Raw genomic sequence first — 23,475 nt, 5'->3', positions numbered from 1 at the left:
GTGGCCTCTCAAATCCTGATAATATATATAATAATAGCAGAGCAGAAAGGGAAAACCCCAAAGAACCCCAGACAAAATGTTACCAGACAAGATGAGAGCTGCCAGCACGATCTGCAAAAACAAAACTGAAACTAACTGCACAGGAAGAGGAAGAGAAATCAGCCTCTATCTGTATAACACCATGCCGCATGCCTGTCCAGCCCATGGACGTCAAGAAAATGGCCGCTCCTACATTCTCAATGGGGAATAATAGAAAATGGCTGCCCATGCAATCTTAATGGGAACACAGAAGTCATGAACCCCAGCAAAATGGTGGCCCCCATGGTGCACCATGCAGTCTCCAGGACCCCCCAAAACAATAGCCATCCAAAAGTCTCTGACCAGGGACCCACACAGGACAATCCACCATCCTGAAAAAGGCATCATAACAACCACATTATTACCCCCCCAAGGTGAAAACCGGCTGGGGGTAGGAGAATGCCGAGGGGTATCCAGATATGTCCTCTGAGGTGCCAGGGAACCCCTAAGGTCCGACCATTCCAGGGAGGGGCCCACGACCGCCCCGAGACCTTCAGGGTTTTTGGGGGCAATATTTACTCACCATACCATGGTACCAGGTGGGTGCCACTCCGAGATAGATCACCCCCCACCCGGGATGGGGGTGCTGTCAGCCAAGGGGAAGCTGCGACTCAGGGTGATCCAGGTCGTGTGCGTCCCAGCGAGACTGTCCCACTTGCAGGCTCGTTCCCATCCATCGGGGCACTTTCGTGGCGAGGCCTAGTTCTGGACTATAACCTACTCACGCTCGATGGCCAGGCTGGGAGACCTTAAGGATCTAGATTATCCAGTGCAAAAACCACAGCCGGCTGTTGCTTGTAGTTCCTCTGGATCTTGGTCCTCAGAAACTAACTAGTGAAAAATTTAAAAATCACAAACTTTCCCTGTTACAGCTAAGACCGAAGTCCCAGCAGGGCTAGGTACTATTCCTAACACTAGGCAGAACAAACTGAATAATGATAGAGTGTGAGGGGTTATGCCTGCAGGGACAGCCCACATAGGTGTGGTTGAGCTTTTTGCCTGCCTAGTGCCTATTCCTGATGAGAGGAGCATAGCCCTACTAGTAATGAAGATGGAGCTGCGTTGGTTGATGAACGATAGAGAAATTGGATTTTTTACCCATAAAATCCATTTCTCTGAGTTCATCGACAGACACAGCACCCACCCCTCTAAGAGAAAGTATTGTTTACATTTTACTTTCAATTTCTCTTTTTTTACTGGCTTTCACTGTTAATCAGGGAGTCGGTGGCTCCCAGTCAAGCAAGGTCTGGTTTAATTTCTCTGTTCATTCAAATAAGAATCAATCATTTTGGCAATATGAGATTTAAAAAAGAAATCCTGTGCAATAGTTATTATTTATTCTTAATAATAATAATTAATTCTGAAGTTGTGGGCTCCAAACTACAGGCACAGAGAAGTGTTGCTGCCTCAAATTCTACTCCCCCCAAACATGAGACCAGGAGAAAGATGACAAAAGACTTTATAGATCACCTGTTCACAATTCTATCTATCTTGAACCGAAGATGGGGGGGGGGGGGGTTGCATAAGGGATTCAAAGAAATCTTTTCAGGTTCAAGCAGGGTTAGGGGCAGCTAATAGTGTAGTATCTTATAGCTACCTCATTCACACCAAGGGTCAGGAAAACATAGCATTACATGTCCATCCTAAATTCCTTAAACATTAATTTCCATGTTTACAGTCACTTTAAATAGTTTGCTTGGACCAAGCTGGTCCAAAAGAACTATTTCCTGCATGAAATGCTGCACTGGCTCTAAGCACTGTATGTACTGCATGTAACCTGGGCTACACACAGTGCTGGGTTCTGGCTGGGAGACAAAGCCTTCCCATCTCACAACAGGGACAAAACAGTAGGTCTGAGTGGTGCTCAGCCATTCATAGGCAGCTTTGTATTCTGTGAATAAATACAAAGCTTCCTCTGATTGGCCGAGACGGAGATTGGACAAGTCATCATCCCGCCTCAGCCAATCAGAAGAAGCTTTGTATTAATTTACAGAGTAAAAAGCTGCTTATAAATGGCCGAGCACCACGCACACCGACACTTATTTTGTTCCAGGGTCCAGGTGTTACAGGAAGTCTGTCTCACAGCCGGAACCCAGCACTGTGTACTGTGTGTAGCTGAAGCTACAAAACAGTTCATACAGTGCTCAGAGCCATTGCAGTCCTTAGTGAAGGAAATCGTTTGGACCAACATTAAATCCGCTTTAAAAGGTGAACTATACATTTAAAAAACATTAATAAAACGCACATATATTTGCAGGAAGCAAAATGTGCATTTTGTTTTTATCAGGAGCCTGCAAAGCATTGTACCTGTGATCAGTGGATCACAGGTGTAAAGTACAGGCTCTTGCAGACTCTTCCACCAGCTCCCTATTCATACGGAGGTATGAGCTTTCAGCTACTGAGCTGATGGAAGTGTCAATGAACTACAAATGTGGTAATTATCGCACTCGTATTCCATTGAAAACTACAAGTCTGTGTGTCGCAGTGCCAAATGGATCATTCACAGATCTTTATGAATTAATGATGTGGCTGTGTGGGGCTTCACCAATTCTAAAATTGACAGCAGCTGTTGAGGAGAAGAGGGCCATTCTGGGGGTGGCGGGGGATAGCGTAACATGTTACATCCTAAATACAGGTGTAACACAAAACGTGTTGCAAAAGTTGAAGTTAGCCTTCAGCCCCGGTTCACACTTCTGCGAGTGCCGGGTTCGCATGTAATGTCGGAGCGCACTGCTCCGACATTACATGCGATCAGCTGTGCGGTGAGAGTTTAGCCATACACTTTGTATGGCTAAATTCGCATCGCACCCGGAGCAAACACGCACAGGAGGCATTTTTGCAGCCGCATCAGGATCGGATCGCACAGCGGTTCACACTTGTGCGATCCGCTCCTGTGCGAACTGCACGATCGCACTGCGATATGCGATCAAACTGGGGGTGTCGTTAAGATTACATTGACACCCCCAGCGTATCGCATATGGCAGTGTGAACTGCCGGGGGTGCGTGTGCGATGCGGGAACAGGCTAAGAATTCGCAGCCTTCCCGCATCGCATAAATGTGAACCGAGCCTCAACACTGCTGACCAATTCTGCTTGACCCATTAACAGCAACCCTTACCTTCTGTTTCTTCTTCTGCAATGGACGTTCCTCCTCATCTTCTTCTAATAATTTAAGAGCCAGCATCTTGTTCACCTTTGGTAGTTTCTAGGAAAGAAAGTACGTATGTCACAGACTCTAAAGCTGCACGAGGCAGATTTATCAAGACTTTTATTTATTTATTTTTTATTTTTTGCCAAATCTTTGCTCACAAATTGCTCAGATAACAGCATCCACCAGGGTAGAACAGAAGCACCACTGACATGTTTACACATTTCTGAATGCCAAGACCACTCTAAGTTGATTTTTGCAGCATTGGCTCAAAGCTAGTGAGGTGAAGCATACAACTTCTAGACAAAAGCAAATACTCTCATGCTATATCCTATAGATTTACAATACAGGGGGTTGCAATTCCATCCCTAAGCCAGATACAATCAGATCCAGAGAAAGGCCTCTTGTAAGCCGTGAATGTGAAGGTATAATAGAATAGAGAGGTGAGGACCTTCTCACTGCTTCACATTTGTGCCTTCTCTGCACTACAAGTAAGGCCCCATTTACACTTCTGCGACTTGGGACTGCAAAGTTGCATGACAAGTTGTACGCCATGATTTCCAATGAGTACCATTCATATCTGTGCGACTTCAAAGTAGTTCCTGTACTACTTTGGTCTGACTTTGATGTGACTTAAGGTCCATAGACCTCAAGATTACACAGGCATTGCTTCAAGGCACGGCAAAGTCGCACGACTTTCAGGTCGTACAAGTGTGAGGGGGGCCTAAAGAACACATTCATGTACACACCACAGAAGGACGATGGTATGCACCACTGTTATATCTGTTATAATGGACTTCAATAAAGGGTGGGGGGAGATGTGCACAGTGTAGGTATGTGACAAACTGAATTCAACAGTCCATTATTTTCCTATAGATACATATGTACGTTGTTACACTGTCATTGCAGCTGGGAGGCCACCTGGCTAAATATAAAACCTGGAGGGAGGGTGGGTGGGGATTATTAAACTGAAACAGCTGTGCAAAGGTAACCAATCAGCTACTAACTTCAGCTATTTCCGTTAAGCTTTGAAAATGAAAGCTAGAAGCTGACTGGTTGCTTAACACTACTGCACCAAATTCTGCTGGTTCCAGTCTTAGTAAAGTCTGATTAATGCATGCTCTGTACCCCACACATACATTAATACATAAGGGTATTATTTTCCTGCAACTGGACTCAGTGAATTTCACCACTGGGATCCCCTAAATTACAAGAAGTCACCATGCGATTCCACTAACCAGCAACCACATAAAGCTCATTAATTAATTCTGAGTGGAGCCAGCTCTTAACACAAAGTGGAGCACTAATTACATGTTTTTCACTTTTGGATTGGATTTAAGCATTTTTAAACAAAAAAAAATGTCCCTAGATGTGGTGGCTGCATTCGTTTTTGAAGGCTTTTTTTTCCTTTTGCACCTGGTAATCCTGTCCCTGGGTGGCTACACTCACTCATCCACTGTATCCATGGAGGGAGCCATGGTTGTCACACAGGCTGGACTTCAAACATGTGTCTTTGTTCGGCTCCATTACATGGGGGATGTTGGATTGGTAGTTTACACAAGAAAGAGAACATTAGTTCTTCTAGATCATCTTAAATGAAGTGACAAGGACACTGCTTTTCTGGCAACATCAACAGGTATATTCTGTATTTGCCTATAATGTTCTTAGCCTGAAAACAAAATGCAACCACCACATTAAAGAATGGGTAAGCTGCAATATTTAGCATTTTTGTTCTTGGGTTTAATTACCTAAAACATTTGCCAGCTTTTCATTACTCTGTGTCCCCCAGAGTTCCCCCTTTCCTAGTAACCACCAATAACTAGAAAGTAAGGAAGAGCTCCCCAATGGGGCACCAACAGCAATGGAAGTTTTCACCTTCCCCACTCTATCCAAAATAAGGGGGGAAAAAAAGCAATTTCATGTTAATCTGACAATTAAAAGTAGGGATGCACCGAATATTCGGCGGCCGAACATTATTCGGCCGAAAATAGAAAAAATGGCACTTTCGGTATTCGGCCGAATAAGTCAAAAGGCCGAATAATTTTGTGCCGAACAATAGGGCTGAACGATAGTCGATATATCGACTATCGTTCTGTGGCCGTAGGCGATATTCATATCGCCGAGGTCACGATATTTACAGGGGGAAGGGACTCGGAGGACGACTCACAGACTTCCGTGAAGCCGGGACACTTCAGCGGTGAGCATACATCCATTACTCACTCGTGCACTGCAGCCCGCCCCACACATTCAGTGAGTCTTACTCTCCTCCCTAGTTTTTTCAATGGCACATTCAGGAAGCCAATCACGCCGTGATTAGCTGCACAGCGAACCAATCACGCGTGCCTGCACACCTGATTGGTTCCGCTGTGCCACTACTCACGGCGTGATTGGCTTCCTGAATGTGCCATTGAAAAAACTAGGGAGGAGAGTAAGACTCACTGAATGTGTGGGGCGGGCTGCAGTGCACGAGTGAGTAATGTATGTATGCGGCTGTGCTCCTTTCCAGGCTCCTACTAGTCAAACTCAAGCCTCCTACTACCACCACTATGAGAGACTGTCACTATAATCTGATCGAGTCCACACTGACACTGATTGACTGTCACTGAGTAATTGATGTTACCACATTAACCCTGACCTGCCCAGTGCCCTGTATCTGCAATTAAAATTTACAAGGCTGCCTGCATGCTTCCTGATTTCCATTCCCAGCATCCTTCCCAATCCCTACAGTGTCACTAACATTAACCCTATGGTACAAGGCTGCAGTGTGCACTGAATCCCATTCCCTACAGTAACATTTAGGGAGAGAGAGAGAGAGACATGAGAGGACAAGAGAGAGAGAGAGAGAGAGACATGAGAGGACAAGAGAGAGAGAGTGAGAGGACAAGAGAGAGACACACGAGAGGACAAGAGAGAGGACAAAAAATTGGCAAAATAAATGGAAAAAATGCGAAACACCGCGTTCGGTATTCGGCCTTCGGCCAAACATTTCATTATTATTCGGCTTCGGCCAAGAATTTCATTTCGGTGCATCCCTAATTAAAAGTATATTTTATGGGCAAAATATAAAATGACACATATGCAGCGGTCTGTCACTAGCATAAACCCTTTTACTGCCACAAACGTATGTAGTAATGGGATTTTTGACTTACCGTAAAATCCATTTCTCTTTCGTTCATTGACAGACACCGCTCCTGATCATCTTAACCACATGGTTATACTGCCCCCTACAGGAGGAGGACACTAGGCAGAAAAAAAGTCTGGCTACGCCGACTGAGTAGCCAAAAACTATACCAAAAACGGGGTAGCTATAGCAGAGAGACACCCCTGGGACTGCCCATGGGCGTAGCCAGACTTTTTTTTCTGCCTAATGTCCTACTCCTGTAGGGGGCAGTAAACCCCAATGGTTAAGAAGATCAGGAGCTGTGTTCATAAATGAACAAAAGAGAAATGGGGTTTTTACACACGAATTCCCAATTGGCTGTGCAGCTGCTGAATCGCTTCCATACACCCCCGTTACTGCAGATTTCCCCCCATCTATTCCGAACTTCACACGCCCATCGGTGGACCCAGGATTGGGAGGCCGGGTTACACCGTGTAGATGGGAGGCAGACCAGTAAATGTCCGTTTGCTCATCTCTCCTTCCCTTTACTGACCAGGAAGCGACGTGTAAAATGTTACTTTCTGGTCCCTGTGTCACTTTCCTCAGCCAAAATGGCTCTGCACTGAAATTGGTTCATTGGACAGGTGAGACATCAGGGATTATTTTAGACTCCTGATGTATAAGTCTACCCTAGCACTAAAATCGCTACATCTACAGCCATTCACGATCTAACACTAACCTATCTAGCCCTGTAAAGAAGAAATCAGTATAAATACCTTTTTTGAAACAAATCCGGTCCGACGCTGAGCTGTCAGCAGCAGCTTCGCTGTGTAGGCGGGTGCAGGAGAGGCAGCCAACAACAGAAGCCCCATAGTAATTCTATGGGTGACGTCACTTCACATTCATGTCACAGTCATTGTCGGCTGTCTCCTCTGCAGAACTTCTGCCGCTGGGGACTGGACCAGATCAGCTTCAGAAAAGGTACTTATATGGTTTTTTTTTTTACAGGGCTAGATAGGTTAGTGTTAGATCATGGATGCCTATAGATGTAGCGATTTTAGTGTTAGGGTGCAATTCCACTTTGAGAACCAAAAATGCATCACATAGTGAACTTTTTGTCCTCTATGTGATGAAATAATGAGTTTAGTTAAATATAAAATAATGTGTAAAAAATGTTTAAAGTGATTGTTAGGCCCCATGCACACGGGACGTTTTTAACGCCGCTGTAAGCAGCGTCAGGCGTTTTCTTTTTGCAGCCTAAAAACGCCCCTCCATGTTATTCTATGGCCTCATGCACACTCAGACGTTTTTGAGCTGTAAGTGGCTTAGACGTTTTTAGGCTGCAACAAGAACCCACCACCTGCGCGTTCTGAGGACCAGCGTTACAGCGTTAAAAACGCCTGACGCTGCTAAAAGCTGAATAACTTTGCTATAACGTTGCTTAACGTGCGTTAAGCCACGTTATACGTTTTTTTTTTCTTCCATTCAAAATCAATGGTTCCCTATGGGATCCTATTGATTTGAATGGAGGTCGCACCGCAACACCGCAAGTCGGATCCGACTTGCGGGGTGACTTGTGCTGTGGGAATCTTGAGGGGGAACGCCACGCCAAAATGGGAAAAAAACGGCGTGGGGTCCCCCCCAGGGTTCCAAACCAGGCCCTTTGGGTCTGTTATGGAATTTGACGGTAGCCCCATGCCGAAAAAACGGCATGGGGTCCCCCCCAAAATCCATACCAGACCCTTAACCGAGCATGCAGCCCGGCAGGCCAGGAAAGGGGAGGGGACGAGCGAGCGGCCCCACCCCCCCTGGACCACACCAGGCCACATGCCCTCAACATGGGGGGGTGTTGGTGCTTTGGGGCAGGGGGAGCTCTGCACCCCCCACCTCAAAGCACCTTGCCCCCATGTTGATGAGGACAAGGGCCTCATCCCCACAACCCTGGCCGGTGGTTGTGGGGGTCTGCGGGCAGGGGGCTCATCGGAATCTGGAAGCCCCCTTTAACAAGGGGGCACCCCAGATCCCGGACCCCCTCCCTATGTGAATGGGTATGGGGTACACTGTACCCCTACCCATTCACCCCATAAAAGGCAGTGTATGGAAATAACGACAAGAGACGTTTTGGAAAGTTTATTAAAAATCTTCATCCGACTCTTCTTGTCTTCTCCTCTCCGGGGTCTTCTCCGGGGTCTTCTGCTCTTTTGCTGTCCGCCCTTCTTGTCTTCTCCTCTCCGGGGTCTTCTGCTCTTTTGCTGTCCCCCTCTTCTTGTGTTCTTCTCTCCGGGGTCTTCTGCTGTCCCCTCTTCTGCTGTCCTCTCTTTTCTTCTCCTCTCCGGTCTTCTGCTCTTTTGCTGTCGGCTGTCGGCTGTCTTCTTCCTCCGGTCCTCCTCCGACGACGTCTCCGCTGATTATGCCTATCTCCGGTCTCTTCAGCTTATTATATAGCCATTAGGGGCGTGGCCCCGATGACCATCTGGAGGCCCCGCCCCCTCATGTCACATATGACGTCATCTGTGACATGAGGGGGCGGGGTCTCCAGATGACGTCATCGGGGCCACGCCCCTAATAATAAGCTGAAGAGACCGGAGATAGGCATAATCAGCGGAGACGTCGTCGGAGGAGGACCGGAGGAAGAAGACAGCCGACAGCCGACAGCAGAAGACCGGAGAGGAGAAGAAAAGAAGAGAGGACAGCAGAAGAGGGGACAGCAGAAGACCCCGGAGACAAGAACACAAGAAGAGGGGGACAGCAAAAGAGCAGAAGACCCCGGAGAGGAGAAGACAAGAAGGGCGGACAGCAAAAGAGCAGAAGACCCCGGAGAAGACCCCGGAGAGGAGAAGACAAGAAGGGCGGACAGCAAAAGAGCAGAAGACCCCGGAGAAGACCCCGGAGAAGACCCCGGAGAGGAGAAGACAAGAAGAGTCGGATGAAGATTTTTAATAAACTTTCCAAAACGTCTCTTGTCGTTATTTCCATACACTGCCTTTTATGGGGTGAATGGGTAGGGGTACAGTGTACCCCATACCCATTCACATAGGGAGGGGGTCCGGGATCTGGGGTGCCCCCTTGTTAAAGGGGGCTTCCAGATTCCGATGAGCCCCCTGCCCGCAGACCCCCACAACCACCGGCCAGGGTTGTGGGGATGAGGCCCTTGTCCTCATCAACATGGGGGCAAGGTGCTTTGAGGTGGGGGGTGCAGAGCTCCCCCTGCCCCAAAGCACCAACACCCCCCCATGTTGAGGGCATGTGGCCTGGTGTGGTCCAGGGGGGGTGGGGCCGCTCGCTCGTCCCCTCCCCTTTCCTGGCCTGCCGGGCTGCATGCTCGGATAAGGGTTTGGTATGGATTTTGGGGGGGACCCCATGCCGTTTTTTCGGCATGGGGCTACCCTCAAATTCCATAACAGACCCGAAGGGCCTGGTTTGGAACCCTGGGGGGGGACCCCCACGCCGTTTTTTTCCCATTTTGGCGTGGAGTTCCCCCTCAAGATTCTCACAGCGCAAGTCGCCCCGCAAGTCGGATCCGACTTGCGGTGTTGCGGTGCGACCTCCATTCAAATCAATAGGCTCCCATAGGGAACCATTGATTTTGAATGGAAGAAAAAAAAACGCTGCTAAAAGCAACGTGGCAAAACGTGCAATAACGCCAATGGAAAAAGCTACTGAAAGCACGTTTTTACAGCTGCTTTTTCCGGCGTCAGAACTAACTTTGACGTACGTTTTTTCTAACGCCCCGTGTGCATGGGGCCTAAAGGTTTGTTTTTGTTTTTTCTTAAAAATAACAAACATGTCCTACTTACCTGCTCTGTGCAAGGGTTTTGCACAGAGCAGCCCCAATCCTCCTTTTCTGGGGTTCCCGGTGGCGTTCCTGGCTCCTCCTCTTCATCAGGTGCCCCCACGGAGAGAGACGCTTTCCATGCGGGCACGCTCATGAGTCCCACTGCTGCGCCATCGACACAGACAGCAGGACCAGGCCCCACCCACGGGTCACTAGATTTGATCAACAGCAGCGGAAGCCAATGGCTGCCTGCTGCTCTCAATCTATTCAACGGGGGTCCAAAATAGCGGCTGGAGCTGGGCTCATGCTTGCCGTTAAAGCAATAGGGTTCAGGTAGAAAAAAAGGGGGGGGGGCTGAGTGCGGCAGCTGCAGCACAGAAGGTGAAAAACCTTAATGCACAGAATGCATAAAGGTGAAAAACCATAAGACTTTACAACCCCCCCCCCCCCACCACATAAACAAGTATGAACATAAATGCATAAAACGTAAATGAACAAAAATGTTGGGGGCCTAAGCATTGCTTTAAACCTTACATATGGATGTGCACGCTGGAGTGACAGCAATAGGTCTAAGCCCATTATTCATGTTTATTCTAAACTGATGACCTGTAGGGGCTTTTAAAACCTCGCCCATGGGAAATAAAGGGAACCTATCGTTTCACAGGCACATACAATTTTGAGGTTTGACCTGTTTGATATCCATTTACTCAACGCAACCTCATCTTTTATGTTTTGGCAAACAATTGTACCAATAAGTACCGTAATGCATTTGTATGTGTGTTTACTGAGACGTTTGCAGTAATATAATATCTCACAAGTGTGTTGTGATCACTTTTAATATACGTGTGTGGGACATATTTTTAATATACGTGTATTTGTGCATGAACACGGGGGGATGGGAGCACACAAAGAACTTTTCTATTACTATTTATTTAATTTAAAACTTTTTTTGCACTGTCCCCTAATTTTTTTTTTACTTTCACAAGGGATGAAAAACATCCTTTGATCCCTTGTCATATCATGGTCAATGACAGGTACTCTTTACAGAGAGATCCCAAATCTCTCTGCTGACCTCAAAAACATCCGTTTGAGATTGTAAAGCATTTGGTCAAACTTAATGGCTTGTAAACACCACACCAAAACCGAAAGGGACTAAATCCTTGGGTCACTAGGATTTACCAGTATTAGCATGCTTTCTCATCACATTATTCACTATCCTAGCTGGTAACTTACAGACAACCGTCCTCCATCTGTAGCACCCGAGAGATAACTAAATGCTAGTGGCCAAGCACAGAGTATATGCTTTACTCACCTTGATCTGCACACGCTGTGCCCGGGTTTCCTCTATCTTCTGCCTGATTTTATCCCTTCTGTAGTCTTCATAGGCAAATGGATTCACCATTACTTTCACCTAAATACAAATACAAATATAAATCTAACAATGCAATTCTGGACGCCAAATTTAGCTCTCTTTATAGATCATAAATATAACGTTTAAAAAACAAAAAACTGCATTACCTTGTGATACAACCGTATATCTATAAAGTAGCCGTGCATATAAGCTCGGAGCAAGGGAGACCCAATCAGATGTGCGAGACCTGGTCAGTGAACAATAAAACATGGCTAGTAAGAGTCACAAGTCTGATGGATTACAATATACTACCACTTACATATTGTGCCAAAAAACAAGCAGCGTAAAAAAGGATGGAAAGAAAAAAAGTACAGCAGTAACCTATAACAAACATTTCATTTTCCATTGGGAATAAATCAAACTATCGAGGCCAAGATCGCATTCCGTAATAGAAGTTTTCTTGTGTATTTCTTGCTCTATATCAGTTGTTATGCTGGGACTTCTAAGGGTCATTTTATTTTTGTCTAGAATGTTAGTAATGATGTACCAAATACAAGTTGGTTGTCATGTAGCAATGGAATGTGAGCTAAAATGAGTTTGTGAAATGTGAATGGCTGCTGAAAGCAAATAAAAAGCCTGTGGGGAAGGAGGAGGTAAGTGTGAATCATAACTCCTCAATAAAAGGTGAAAGACCAGTGTAAAACCCCAGACTGAACTACTGGGACATGTCTGTCTGCTCTGTCATCTGGCTGGGTGTCTGAAAATCCTGTAATCTATTAAAATGATAAAGACATCCCAAAGTAAAACGCTATCAAAATGTACGTATGGGCAAAGAATTAAAAAACACATGCAATACACCTCCTGTAACTGACAATTGCACGGTCGTGTGACGTTGTGCCCATATAAAATGTAGGGTTTTTTTCCCAACAAATAGAGCTTTCTTTTGGTGGTATTTGATCACCTGTTCGTTTTTTTTTATTTTTGTGCTATAAACAAAAAAAAAAGGGACAATTTTGGAAAAAAAAAATACATTCTTTTATTTTCTGCTATAAAAATTATCCAATAAAAAAAAATGGAAAAAAAAAATCAAATTTCTTCATCCATTTTGGCCAATATGAATTCCGCTACATGTTTTTCGTAAAAAAAAAAAAAAAAAATCCCAATAAGCATATATGGGTTGGTTTCCACAAAGGTTATAGCATCAAAAAACTATGGGACATACTTATGGAATTTATATTTATTTTTACTAGTAAAGCGATCAGCGACTTAGAGCAGGACTGCGGCGGGCGAATTGGACACTGACACTTTTTGGGAACCAGTGACACTAATACAGTGATCAGTGCTAAAAATATGCAATGTCACTGTACTAATGACACTGTGTAGTAAGGGGTTAACAGCAGGGGCAATCAAAGGGTTAATTGTGTGCCTAGCCAGTGTTTGTGCACTATGTGAGAGGTGGTTTTACTTGGGGAAGGCACTGATCCATGTTCCTGCTTTGCGGAAACACAGGATCCATGCCTTCCCTACTGATAGAATGGCGATCTGCCTAATGATTGACAGGTGTCAGCGGACAGATTATGTGGTACCCGCAGGTCAGCTCCCGCTGTGTATAATCAGACCCAGACCCGGAAGTGCAGGATCACATACTAAGTACAGGATCCCACGTAACAGAACCGCCTTGCTGCCGTATATGCAAGTTATGCGCTTGGCAAACGGTTAAATACCCTGCAAGTACAAACGTATACCTGTTGATGTGCCATAAATCTTCTCATCTCCTAAGACATACTTCATTACAGGTGTTTACCCGCATAACACTAGATTCCAGCAGTAAGAATCGCAAGATCCTTATGCCTGGATGTGAAGGTGTGTGTGAATAACAGCTGACTGTGTCCAGCCTCTGACAGCCATCCCTAAGTGCAGGTCACCACTTGGTGTGCAGCTACATATGAACGGCAATGGCTGTGGTCAGCCTGTCATTACTTTGTACAGGCTGAGCGGCTGCCGCTATTCTCATGTACCTTATCTTCCAGCCAGAAAAATCAGATGATGCTTGCCGAGAAATCAAGTGTATGCAGGTAAAAGGTAGCCCAAGTCCTGTTGTGGGAGGACAACACAGAATATTTTTGAGGACTGGGATCAGCTCTGCCCAACTGTTTTTGTTGAACTTCTGAATCCCTCTCCTCTGCTCTACAATATAGATGCCAATTATCATGTAGTCCAACAGAAGAACTAGAAGGGGTCGTAGGACTCCTTGAGATTACACAGAAGTGTGCACAGGGCACATTCAAACATGGAATTTCTGCCATGAATCACAGGTATTTATTTTTGTTTTTTTTTAAACGGAACACCTCTCATTTAGTGCCGGTTCACACTTGTGCGATGCGGGAACGCTGTAAATATGCAGCTTGTTCCCGCATCGCATCCGCACCTCTGGCAGTTTGCAAGTTTGCACAGAATTGAATCGCACTAGTGTGTACCACAATGCGATCCGATTCAACTGCGGCTCAAAAAAAGCCTCATGTGCGTGTTTGTTGCGGATGTGGTGCAAATTCAGCCATACAAAGTGTATGGCTGAACTCGCACCGCACATGAGATCGCATGTAATTAGGAGCAGTGCGCTCTGAATTACATGCGATCTTCGCAAACCGCACAAGTGTGAACCAGCACTTAAAAGACCAAAAAGGGAGCAAATAGGAAAAATGAATTTCTCGAGTTCAGCAGTGCTAACAAACACTTCCAGAAGCATGATACTACAGATTGTTTTTTAATTTGTTGAATTGGTAAGGGTTCATGCTCCGAGCACAGGAGCTAAAGGCATAAATGGGTCAGCTGATATTTTCATTAAAGCCCAACTTCGGGGAAATACTATAAAAAAATATCTTATTGCAGTGGGGTTGTGTTTGCACTGGAAGGGTTAATTGCTTGTTTTTTCTAAGGGAGGGGAGAAGCAGTTGTACTTTTTTAATTCAGATTTTCTTTTTAAAAAGATTTATGACAAGTAAACAATAAAAGACAAGAAGAAAAAGTCAAAACAAAGATCAAATTACCTCAAAAGGCAACAAAACACGCCAAAAAAATAAATAACAGCATCAATGCATTTGATTCATTACCATCAAGTTTTTAAAAAATATTAGGTAATAAACAAAAATAATTCAAGTAATTCCAGAGCAACCAATATGTTATATCACCAGTATAAGGAAACTCTCTATGATAGGCTGTCCTAGCCTACTCGGAAAAATTAGAAGTAAAATGTGATGTGTTCATCCATGTTTTCTCAATATTTTGAGAGGCATTGTGTTGAGCATAATTCTATTTCTTAGGCTACATTCACATCTAGGTGTTGCTATTTTATAGGCATTTTTCAGGAGTTTTCCAGGCAGGCGTTTTTTACAGGATTTTTTGTGTAGTCGTACGAGTTTAGGTAACCAATGAAAAGCAGTGTGTTTTTTTACATTTGCATAAAAAGGGGACCTCTTGACCTCAGGATTTTGTGGTGGTGTTTGGTGTCTGTGTCAGGTTGTGTTACTGTGTACTCTCCTGCTTTTTGTCTTTAAAATGGCCGACAGATACAGATTTCTGTATTGTGCATCAGTTGCACTTCTGATACTGGAGGAAGAAAGGGATCGACAATATTGGGTCCATCCTGTGATCGCTAATCAGCGACAGCGTGGCCAGTTCTGGGCAATGTAGGATGACCTTCGTGTGCATGAGGACAAATTCTTCCAATACACATGAATCATATACATGATTCTTGTAATGCACATTTTTTTCATCGCACACACATGGATATGTCCTCACTAGTGCAATGAAGCCTTCAGCTTCCAAAAGTAAAGTGCTGTCCTCCATTTTGCAGAACATGTGCTAAAGCAGAGGTGTGACAAGGGGTGGAGAGATGCTGTTTGAGCAGATCAGCAGCTACAAAACGCCTGTAAAACGCTCTATATCACCTTTCCAGCATTTGCATTGAAGTCTATGGAGCAAAAACACCTGTAACCTGCCCAAAAAGAAGCTCATGTACTTTTTGGAGTATTGGGCATTTTGCTCAAGGCGTCGGGAACGCTCAAATGTGAACAGGGGCCATTGAAATAAATAGGATTTGTCTTGTTGGTCGTTTTTTCAGCTGGTCCTTAGATCTGAAAAACGCCTACATGTGAACGTAGCCTTAAACTTTACATGTTTATCCATTTCCCGAGTCCAGTCCACAAGGGTAAATCTGTGTCTGCGGTGAACGTTCAAACCTTATTACCAAAATAACATTTTACTCCAGGAGCGTATATGGAGTTTGGAAATTCTAGAGAAATACTTTAAATAATGCATTACAATTCATCATCTGAATTGTTTTAGTTGTATTTTAGTCAACTAAAATCTCCAGTACATTTTAATTGACCAAAATCTAATAGAGATTGTAGTTGACTAAAATAAAAACAATTCAGATGACTAAAATACAACTAAAACTAAAATGGTATTTTAGTCAAAAGACTACAACAAACCTAAATCGAAATTTGACATCAAAATTAGAACGAAGCTCAACTCATAAGGGGAAGCTCCGCTTCTCTGACTCCTCCCCCCTTCCAGTGCCACATTTGGCACCTTTCAGGGGGGGGGGGGTGGAAATGATGGAAAAATCGGCTGGAGTGAAGACACCGCTGGATTCCTTGACAGGTAAGTGTCCACATATTAAAAGTCAGCAACTACAGTATTTGTAGCTGCTGACCTTTCATTTTTTCTGAAGGAGCCTGGAGCTTCTCTTATGCCTCATACAGACGATCAGATAATCGGACAACTTATCATTCGCATTTTGTTGCATGATGCTAGTATCAAATTCAACTTAAAGTATGATTTTTTTCATACGATTTCAGAAAAGCTTCCTGGTTGTATAGCTCCGTATCGGATAGTGCAAAACAAAAACAATGGCAGCCGGGCCTTTTCTGGGTGATTTTTGTGTTTCTGATCATGCGTGGTCTTTGTCTATCGATTTTTAGCGGACACATAATGCACGGATTAACCACTTGCCGACCGCCCACAGTATATTTACTGCAGCAGTCAGCCCCTCCTGGGCAAAGTGACGTAGTACTATGTCGCTAGCCCAGGAGCCTGAAGGGGGCGAGCGCGTGACGCCGGAGGCGCGCTCCCGCCCCCGCTCGTTCCCCTGCATCCCCGCGCGTGTGACCGGCGGCTCCAATGTCCGCCGGTCACTCGCGATCTCCCGGTGGAGAGGGAGAAAGGCAGGTGGCTAATGTAAACAAAGCCGCTTGTCATTCTCCCTGGTGTAACAGCAGAGATCATAAGGTCCTGCTATGTAGGATCGTATGTGTCTGTGGTTACATTACAAGCCACGCCCCTTTACAGTTAGAAACACGCCCCTAGGGACACATTTAACCCCTGCATTTTAATAAAGCTAACCCCTTCCCTGCCAGTGTAATTTTTACAGTAACAGTGCATATGTATAGCACTGATTACTGTAGTAATGTCACTGGTACTCCCAAAAGTGTCAAAAATGTCAGTCAAGGGTCCGATCTGTCCGCCACAATGATACACAAAAATAAAAATCGCAGATCGCCGCCATTACTTGTAAAAAAAAAAAAAAAAAAGACAAATCTTTCCCGTAGTTAGTAAACGCAATAACTTTTGCGCAAACCACTCAAAATACGCTTATTGCGATTTTTTTATCAAAAATATGTAGCAGAAAACAAATTGGCCTAAAATGTTAAAAAAATGTTGATTTTTACATTTTTTGGGGGGAATTTCATATAAAAAAAAAAATGTGAAAAATATTGTTTTTTCAAAATTTTCGCTCTTTTTTTGTTTATAGCGCAAAAAGTAAAAATCACACAGGTGATCAAATAGCACCAAAAGAAAGCTCTGTTTGTGGGAAAAAAAGGACGTCAATTTCATTTGGGTACAGAGTCGCACGACCACGCAATTGTACGTTAAAGTCACGCAGTGCTGGATCGCAAAATAGGCCCTGGTCTTTAACCACTTAAGCACCGGAGGATTTGGCTGCTCAAACGATTGTCGTTCGCTAGGCTATCGTACAATAAAAGTTTTCGTGTTTGTCCCTTCAGGTTTTGTTGGACGAAATGTCATGATCAGCTGTCGAAAGCTGTGTACCAACGATCAGATTACCGTGCGATCAATTCAAAAGCGATTTTTTTTTGTACGATTATCTTATCGTGTGTACGAGGCATAACTCTAGACGGGTGGAGCGTGGGGGTGCAGGCCTGCTGCGATTGGTCTAGCTGCAAGGAGGAATGGGCAAGTAGGTCTTATTTTATTTTCCCCTAGGCAAAATTAAGCACAGATATATCAAAAATAATAAAAGCAGTTTCTTGGGATCCTACAACCATATAATAGTCCAATCAAGTTGGAAATGGTACTTCCTAGTAATGTGGTTTCCGTACGGTCAATTGTGACCGGGAGCTTTAGCAACTGGGATAGGTACTAAAACAAAATGATCGGGGTTCCACAGGGTAGAGCCCTAAAAGAAACTTGTTGAGCTTTACTTGCAACTTTCTTTCAGGGGCTCTACCCTGTGGAACCCCGATCATTTTGTTTTAAAAATCAAGCACAGCCCCACTGCAAAGGGATACTTGTTTTATTTGCCCGGAGTTGGCCCTAAGTTGCCTTGATGTTACTCACCAAGGTCATCCAGATCCTTTTTAGTAACAAATTTGTAATCGTCATACACGGTTGTCTCAGGGTTTTCTTCCAGCTCTTCGGTGAGGTTATCCAAGAATGAACACCACTTCGGAGCAGGGCCCAGGGCCTGCAACCACAAAAACGCATGGAGTTAAAAATGTTCACACAGAAAACAGAGTCACGGTCACTAGTAAATCATCCAATAATATAATTCTACCAGCCTCACCCGTACAGTACACAAGCTGTATTATTAAGACATAAAGACCTCACATGAGAGACTAATCTCTTCTAAAAACAAGGACAATGCAAGTATTTGTTCCAATACTGGAGGATTGTAGCTGGAACATTGCTATCATTAGAGTGCCAGGACAAGAGTAGTTCAGATAAATGGCAAGGGATGAATCAGTTATCTGTGGAGGTGTTTACACAAATACGGACAGTACAAATTGGAGGAGACTGCAGGGATGTAGTCATTGATCTAGCACTGGGGTCCTGGAATATTTCATTTTAAAAACAAATTACAGCGCACTCTGTTTACACAGTTCCTCTGTCAGTGATTAGTAAAGACATTAGGTCAATGCATTTATAGAAGGCTCAATGTGAGTCTTCTTGAAAGGCTGCAGGAGGAAATCACTAGGATTTCCTGACGTTGGGTCTGACTTACTAATACCTGTTAATCCCCTTGAACATGTTTGGTCTGGCATAGGATGCACATGTTTCCATTCTGAGCTAGACACAAGCTGTGCGGAGTCATTAACACATTGACCTATTTCCTTCTAAACTCACCTAAACACATCTGCGCCGAGCCCATTCAGATAGAAGACAAAAATACCCGACTACTGATCACTTGTGGATGTTGACAAGACACCGTGAAAGACAGGAAAACAATGAGACATCTGCTAAAGTGAGCTTAAAGGAACCAGTAGAGTCTACTCAACTAAAATGTCATAAACCTTTCACTTAAAGTGGTTCTAAAAAGGTAGATACAGTTAGGTCCATTTATATTTGGACACAGGCACAACTTTCATACTTTTGTCTCTGTATGCCACCAGAATAAAATTAAAACGAAACAATCCAAATGAATTTGAAGTGCAGGCTTTGTATACACAGACCCTGATTTTCAGGGGCTCAAATGTAATTGGACAAATGAATATAATCATAAATAAATACATTTTGTTAAGAATCCTTTACTGGCAATGACTGCTTGAAGTCTGGAACCCATGGACATTACCAAAGACATCCTTTCTGATGCTTTGCCAGGCTCTAACTGCAGCTGTCTTCAGTTGGTCTTTGTTTGTGGGTCTTTCTGCCTTTAGTTTTGCCTTCAGCAAGTGAAATGCATGCTCAGTTGGGTTGAGAATCAGGTGACTGACTCTGCCATTGCAGAATATTCCACTTTTCCTTCAAAAGCTCCTGGGTTGCTTTTGCAGTGTGTTTTGGATCATTGTCCATCTGTACTATAAAGTGCCGTCCAATCAACTGCTGAATCTGGCCTGACAGTGTATCTCTAAACACTGCAGAATTCATCCAGCTGCTTCTGTCACATCATCAACACACACCAATGACCCAGTGCCACTGGAAGCCATGCATGCTCATGCCATCTCACCACCACCATGTTTTACAGATGACGTTGTGTGCTTTGGGTCATGAGCTGATCCAAGCCGTCTCCACTTATTTTCTTCCCGTCAATCTAGTACAGATAAATCTTAGTTTCATCCATCCAAAGATTGCTTTTCCAGAACTGGTCTGGCTTTTTTAGATGTTTTTTGGCAAAGTCTAATCTAGCTTTTCTGTTCTTCAGGTTTATGGTTTGCACCTTGTGGCGAATCCTCTGCATTTGCTCTCGTGAAGTCTTCTCTTGATCATAGACTTTGACAATGACTATCCCACCTCCTGGAGAGTGTCCTTCACTTGTCTGGATGTTGAGAATGGGTTTTTCTTTACCATAGAGGGGATCCTTCCATTGATGCCCATGCCTTTTTATGTTGATGAGCTCACCAGTGCGTTCTTCTTTCCTCTGAATGTACCAAACTGTTGATTTGGCCACTCCTAATGTTGTGGCTATCTCTCTGATGGATTGGTTTCGTTTTTGAAGCCTTACAATGGCCTGTTTTACTTGCATTGACAGCTCCTTTGAATGCATGATGTAGGTTCACAGCAATAGATTCCAAATGCAAATATCACACTTAGAATCAACTTGAGACCTATTACCCGCTTAATTGATGAAGAAATAACAATGAAGTAGCCCTCACCTGGCCATGAAAAAGCTTTTGATTCAATTGTCCAATTACTTTTGATTCTTAAAAAAGGGGGGGGGTGGCTAATCTTAAGAGCTGTAATTCCTAAACCCTTCCTTTGATTTGGATGTACATACCGTCAAATTAAACCTGAAAGTGTGGACTTTCAGGCAATATCCATTAGATAACTATAGCTTGAATATGTTTTAGTAAATACCTGAAAACGAAAAAAAACGGTGTCAGTGTCCAAATATTGATGGACCCAACTATAGTTTTTTACCTTCATGCAAGTGGTACAAAATTTCAGGGAATGCATGAAGGTAAAAAGAAAGTTTTAACTTTAGAACCACTTTAAGAGACCAGACCTGGACTGCTTTGATAGAACAAGAAAAAAAAAAAAAAAAGCAATTACAATGCCTTCAACCCCCTGATGCTTCGATCAATTGTTTGGCTAGGATGAGAGGTAGGCAAGTGTAAGCTCTAAATTGCAGGGCTGAGGACAGTGACAGTGCTAGTTACCTGTGTAGCCAATAACTGAGTAACAGTGCGGTCACATGGGAGGAAGGGGAGCCAGTCACATGCTCCTCATACCCCAAAAACTGAGCAACAGGGGAGCAAAGGGTAAGTGCATAAAACTGGATGGAGGGGTTCCCATTAAAGTGAATCTGGGCAAAGCACAAGTTCACTTGACGTTTTCCACATGTATATACACATTTTACAGTGCGGTGTATGCCTATTAACTTGTCAATTTGCCTGGAATTTAACTACGAGAGCAGTATATGCGTCTACGTGTATGACTATTGTGTGTTTAAAAATGCCTCTTTTGAATCCAGATTATCTGTTGATGGAAAGCTCACCACTCTGCCTGTCAGAATGCCATGTGTCAAAGCATCTTGTATGTTTTATATGACACCCAATTTGCAGATGAAAGGTTTCAGAGTAAATTTCACAATTCCAGGTAACAGGATAATTCCTATATTCCCCTGATGCCACTTAATGTAGTTTGCGGACGTCACCCGGTTTAAATATAGGGCAACGTGCATCATTCGCACATGTCCTTTCATGTTACATCCATGATTATTTCACATCATAACCCCTACAATGATTAAACATGCATCCTGTTCTGAATTTCCTACACACCCAGAGTTCAGCCACCAGCTGAATATTTCACAGACATCACTTTGCCCAAATTTTAATGAGCTTCCTGCCATGACCAGATACAACTGGATTTGTCTCAGCTGCAGTGTTTGAGGCTCGGCAGGCAACCTGCAACATTTAAAGGGACAAGTCGCAGAATTATTCCATGTACAGTTAATAATACCCATCCAGGCTGAAGTCAGAAAGTCCACTCAGTTCACCTTTCACCTGAATGTTACTGTGCTTCTGGACAAAGAATCAATCCTTTGGTGTTATGATGTAGTGCTGTGCAACTTCCCTCTTCTGATTCAGAGAATCCTGACTCCACATACTTCCAATTAAAAAGCTTTTTGCCTTAAACTGGGCTTTAAAAAGTGTTTCCTGAGTCTGCATTCACTATATCTGATCTCCCACAGTACACAGAACATGGGAACGCAATTATTTTACTAAATATAAACTGATAAATACCTTTTCTCATCAGCAGTATATAGAAGCATTGTGACTTCTATCAGTGTCTGGCTGAGCACTGGTTAAAAGTGCCATTAACCACTTAAGCCCCGGAAGATTTTACCCCCTTCCTGACCAGGGCCTATTTTGCGATTCGGCACTGCGTGACTTTAATGGACCCTGTACCTAAACGAATTTGACGTCCTTTTTTTCCCACAAACAGAGCTTTCTTTTGGTGGTATTTGATCACCTGTGCGATTTTTTGATCACGCGCTATAAACAAAAAAATAGCCTCAATTTTGCAAAAATAACAATATTTTTCACATTTTTTTATATGAAATCCCCCCCCCCCCCCCAAAAATGTAAAAATCCAAAAAATTTTAACATTTTCGGCCAATTTGTTTTACGCTACATATGTTTGGTAAAAAAAGAAAAAAAGCGTATTTTGATTGGTTTGCGCAAAAGTTATCGTGTTTACTAACAAAGGGAAAGATTTTTGTCATTTTTGTTGTTTTTTTTTTTTAACGCGTAATGGCGGCAATCTGCGATTTTTTTTGCGGTACTGCGACATTGCGGCGGACAGATCGGACCCTTGACTGACATTTTTGACACTTTTGGGGTTACCAGTGACATTTCTACAGTAATCAGTGCTATACATATGCACTGTTACTGTAAAATTACACTGGCAGTGAAGGGGGTTAACTTCTTTTGAGAGGGAGGGGTTATGTGTGTCCCTAGGGGCGTGATTCTAACTGTGATTGGCTGTGGCTTGAGGTGTAGGAACAGTGATCAATGGTCCTACATAGTAGAACCGTATGATCACCATTCCTACACAGGGGAGAATGACAGGCGGCTTGTTTACATCAGCCGCCTGCCTTTCTCCCTCTCCACCGACGATCGCGAGTGACAGGTGGACGATCGGGTCCGCCGGTCACACGCGCGGGGGTGTCCGTGACCGAGCGGGAGCGCGCCTCCGGCGGCGCGTGCTCGCTCCCTAGAGCCCTCACAGACTAGCAATGTAGACCTACGTCGCTCTGCCTGTGAGGGGCTGACTGCCGCAGTAAATATACTGTGAGCAGTCGGCAAGCGGTTAAAGGGATTATCAAGTCTTGTCTTTTTTTTTTTTTTTTAACAACAAACATGTTATACTTACCCTCCTCTGTTCAGTTGATTTTGCACAGGGCAGAGTGGATCCTCCTCTTCTCAGGTCCCTCATCTGTGATCCTGGCCCCTCATTCCTGTTCAGTGCCCCCATGGCAAGCAGCTTGCTTTGGGGGAAACCAAGCCGAACTGCAGCTCTGTGTGTCTATTTCGACACAAAGCTGCGGTTCAGTCTCGCCCCCTCTCTCCTGATTGGCTAACTGACTTTGATTGACAGCCGCGGGAGAGTCCTGGACAGCTCAGGGACTAGCTGGACCGAGAGGGGGCTCAGGAAAGGTGGAGGTGCTGGGGAGGCTGCTTCACAAAGAAGGGTTTTTATCCTAATGCAGAGAATGCATTAAGATAAAAAGCCTTCTGAACTTACAACTCCTTTAGAGCTTAATTAAAAAAACAAAAGAACAAA

At 44.1% G+C, this 23,475-nt stretch overlaps 1 protein-coding gene across 1 annotated transcript in view; it reads right to left on the bottom strand.

Moving 5' to 3' along the window:
- The window catches only part of NOL10 (nucleolar protein 10), a 156,913-nt gene that overhangs the window by 79,437 nt on the left and 54,001 nt on the right, over window positions 1–23,475 (bottom strand). Inside the window, exons 14-17 of the mRNA XM_082249167.1 lie at window positions 18,091–18,217; window positions 11,619–11,698; window positions 11,413–11,511; window positions 3,196–3,282 (exon numbers count right to left, since the gene is read on the bottom strand). Of these exons, the coding sequence (XP_082105293.1) occupies window positions 3,196–3,282; window positions 11,413–11,511; window positions 11,619–11,698; window positions 18,091–18,217 (393 nt within the window). The remainder of the gene's footprint in view (window positions 1–3,195; window positions 3,283–11,412; window positions 11,512–11,618; window positions 11,699–18,090; window positions 18,218–23,475) is intronic.

Source organism: Pelophylax lessonae, assembly GCF_965119305.1.
Source record: "Pelophylax lessonae genome assembly, chromosome: 3".
NCBI lineage: Eukaryota > Metazoa > Chordata > Amphibia > Anura > Ranidae > Pelophylax > Pelophylax lessonae.
Note: the sequence above shows the minus strand (reverse complement) of the source record. Positions and strands in the feature narration are given on the sequence as shown.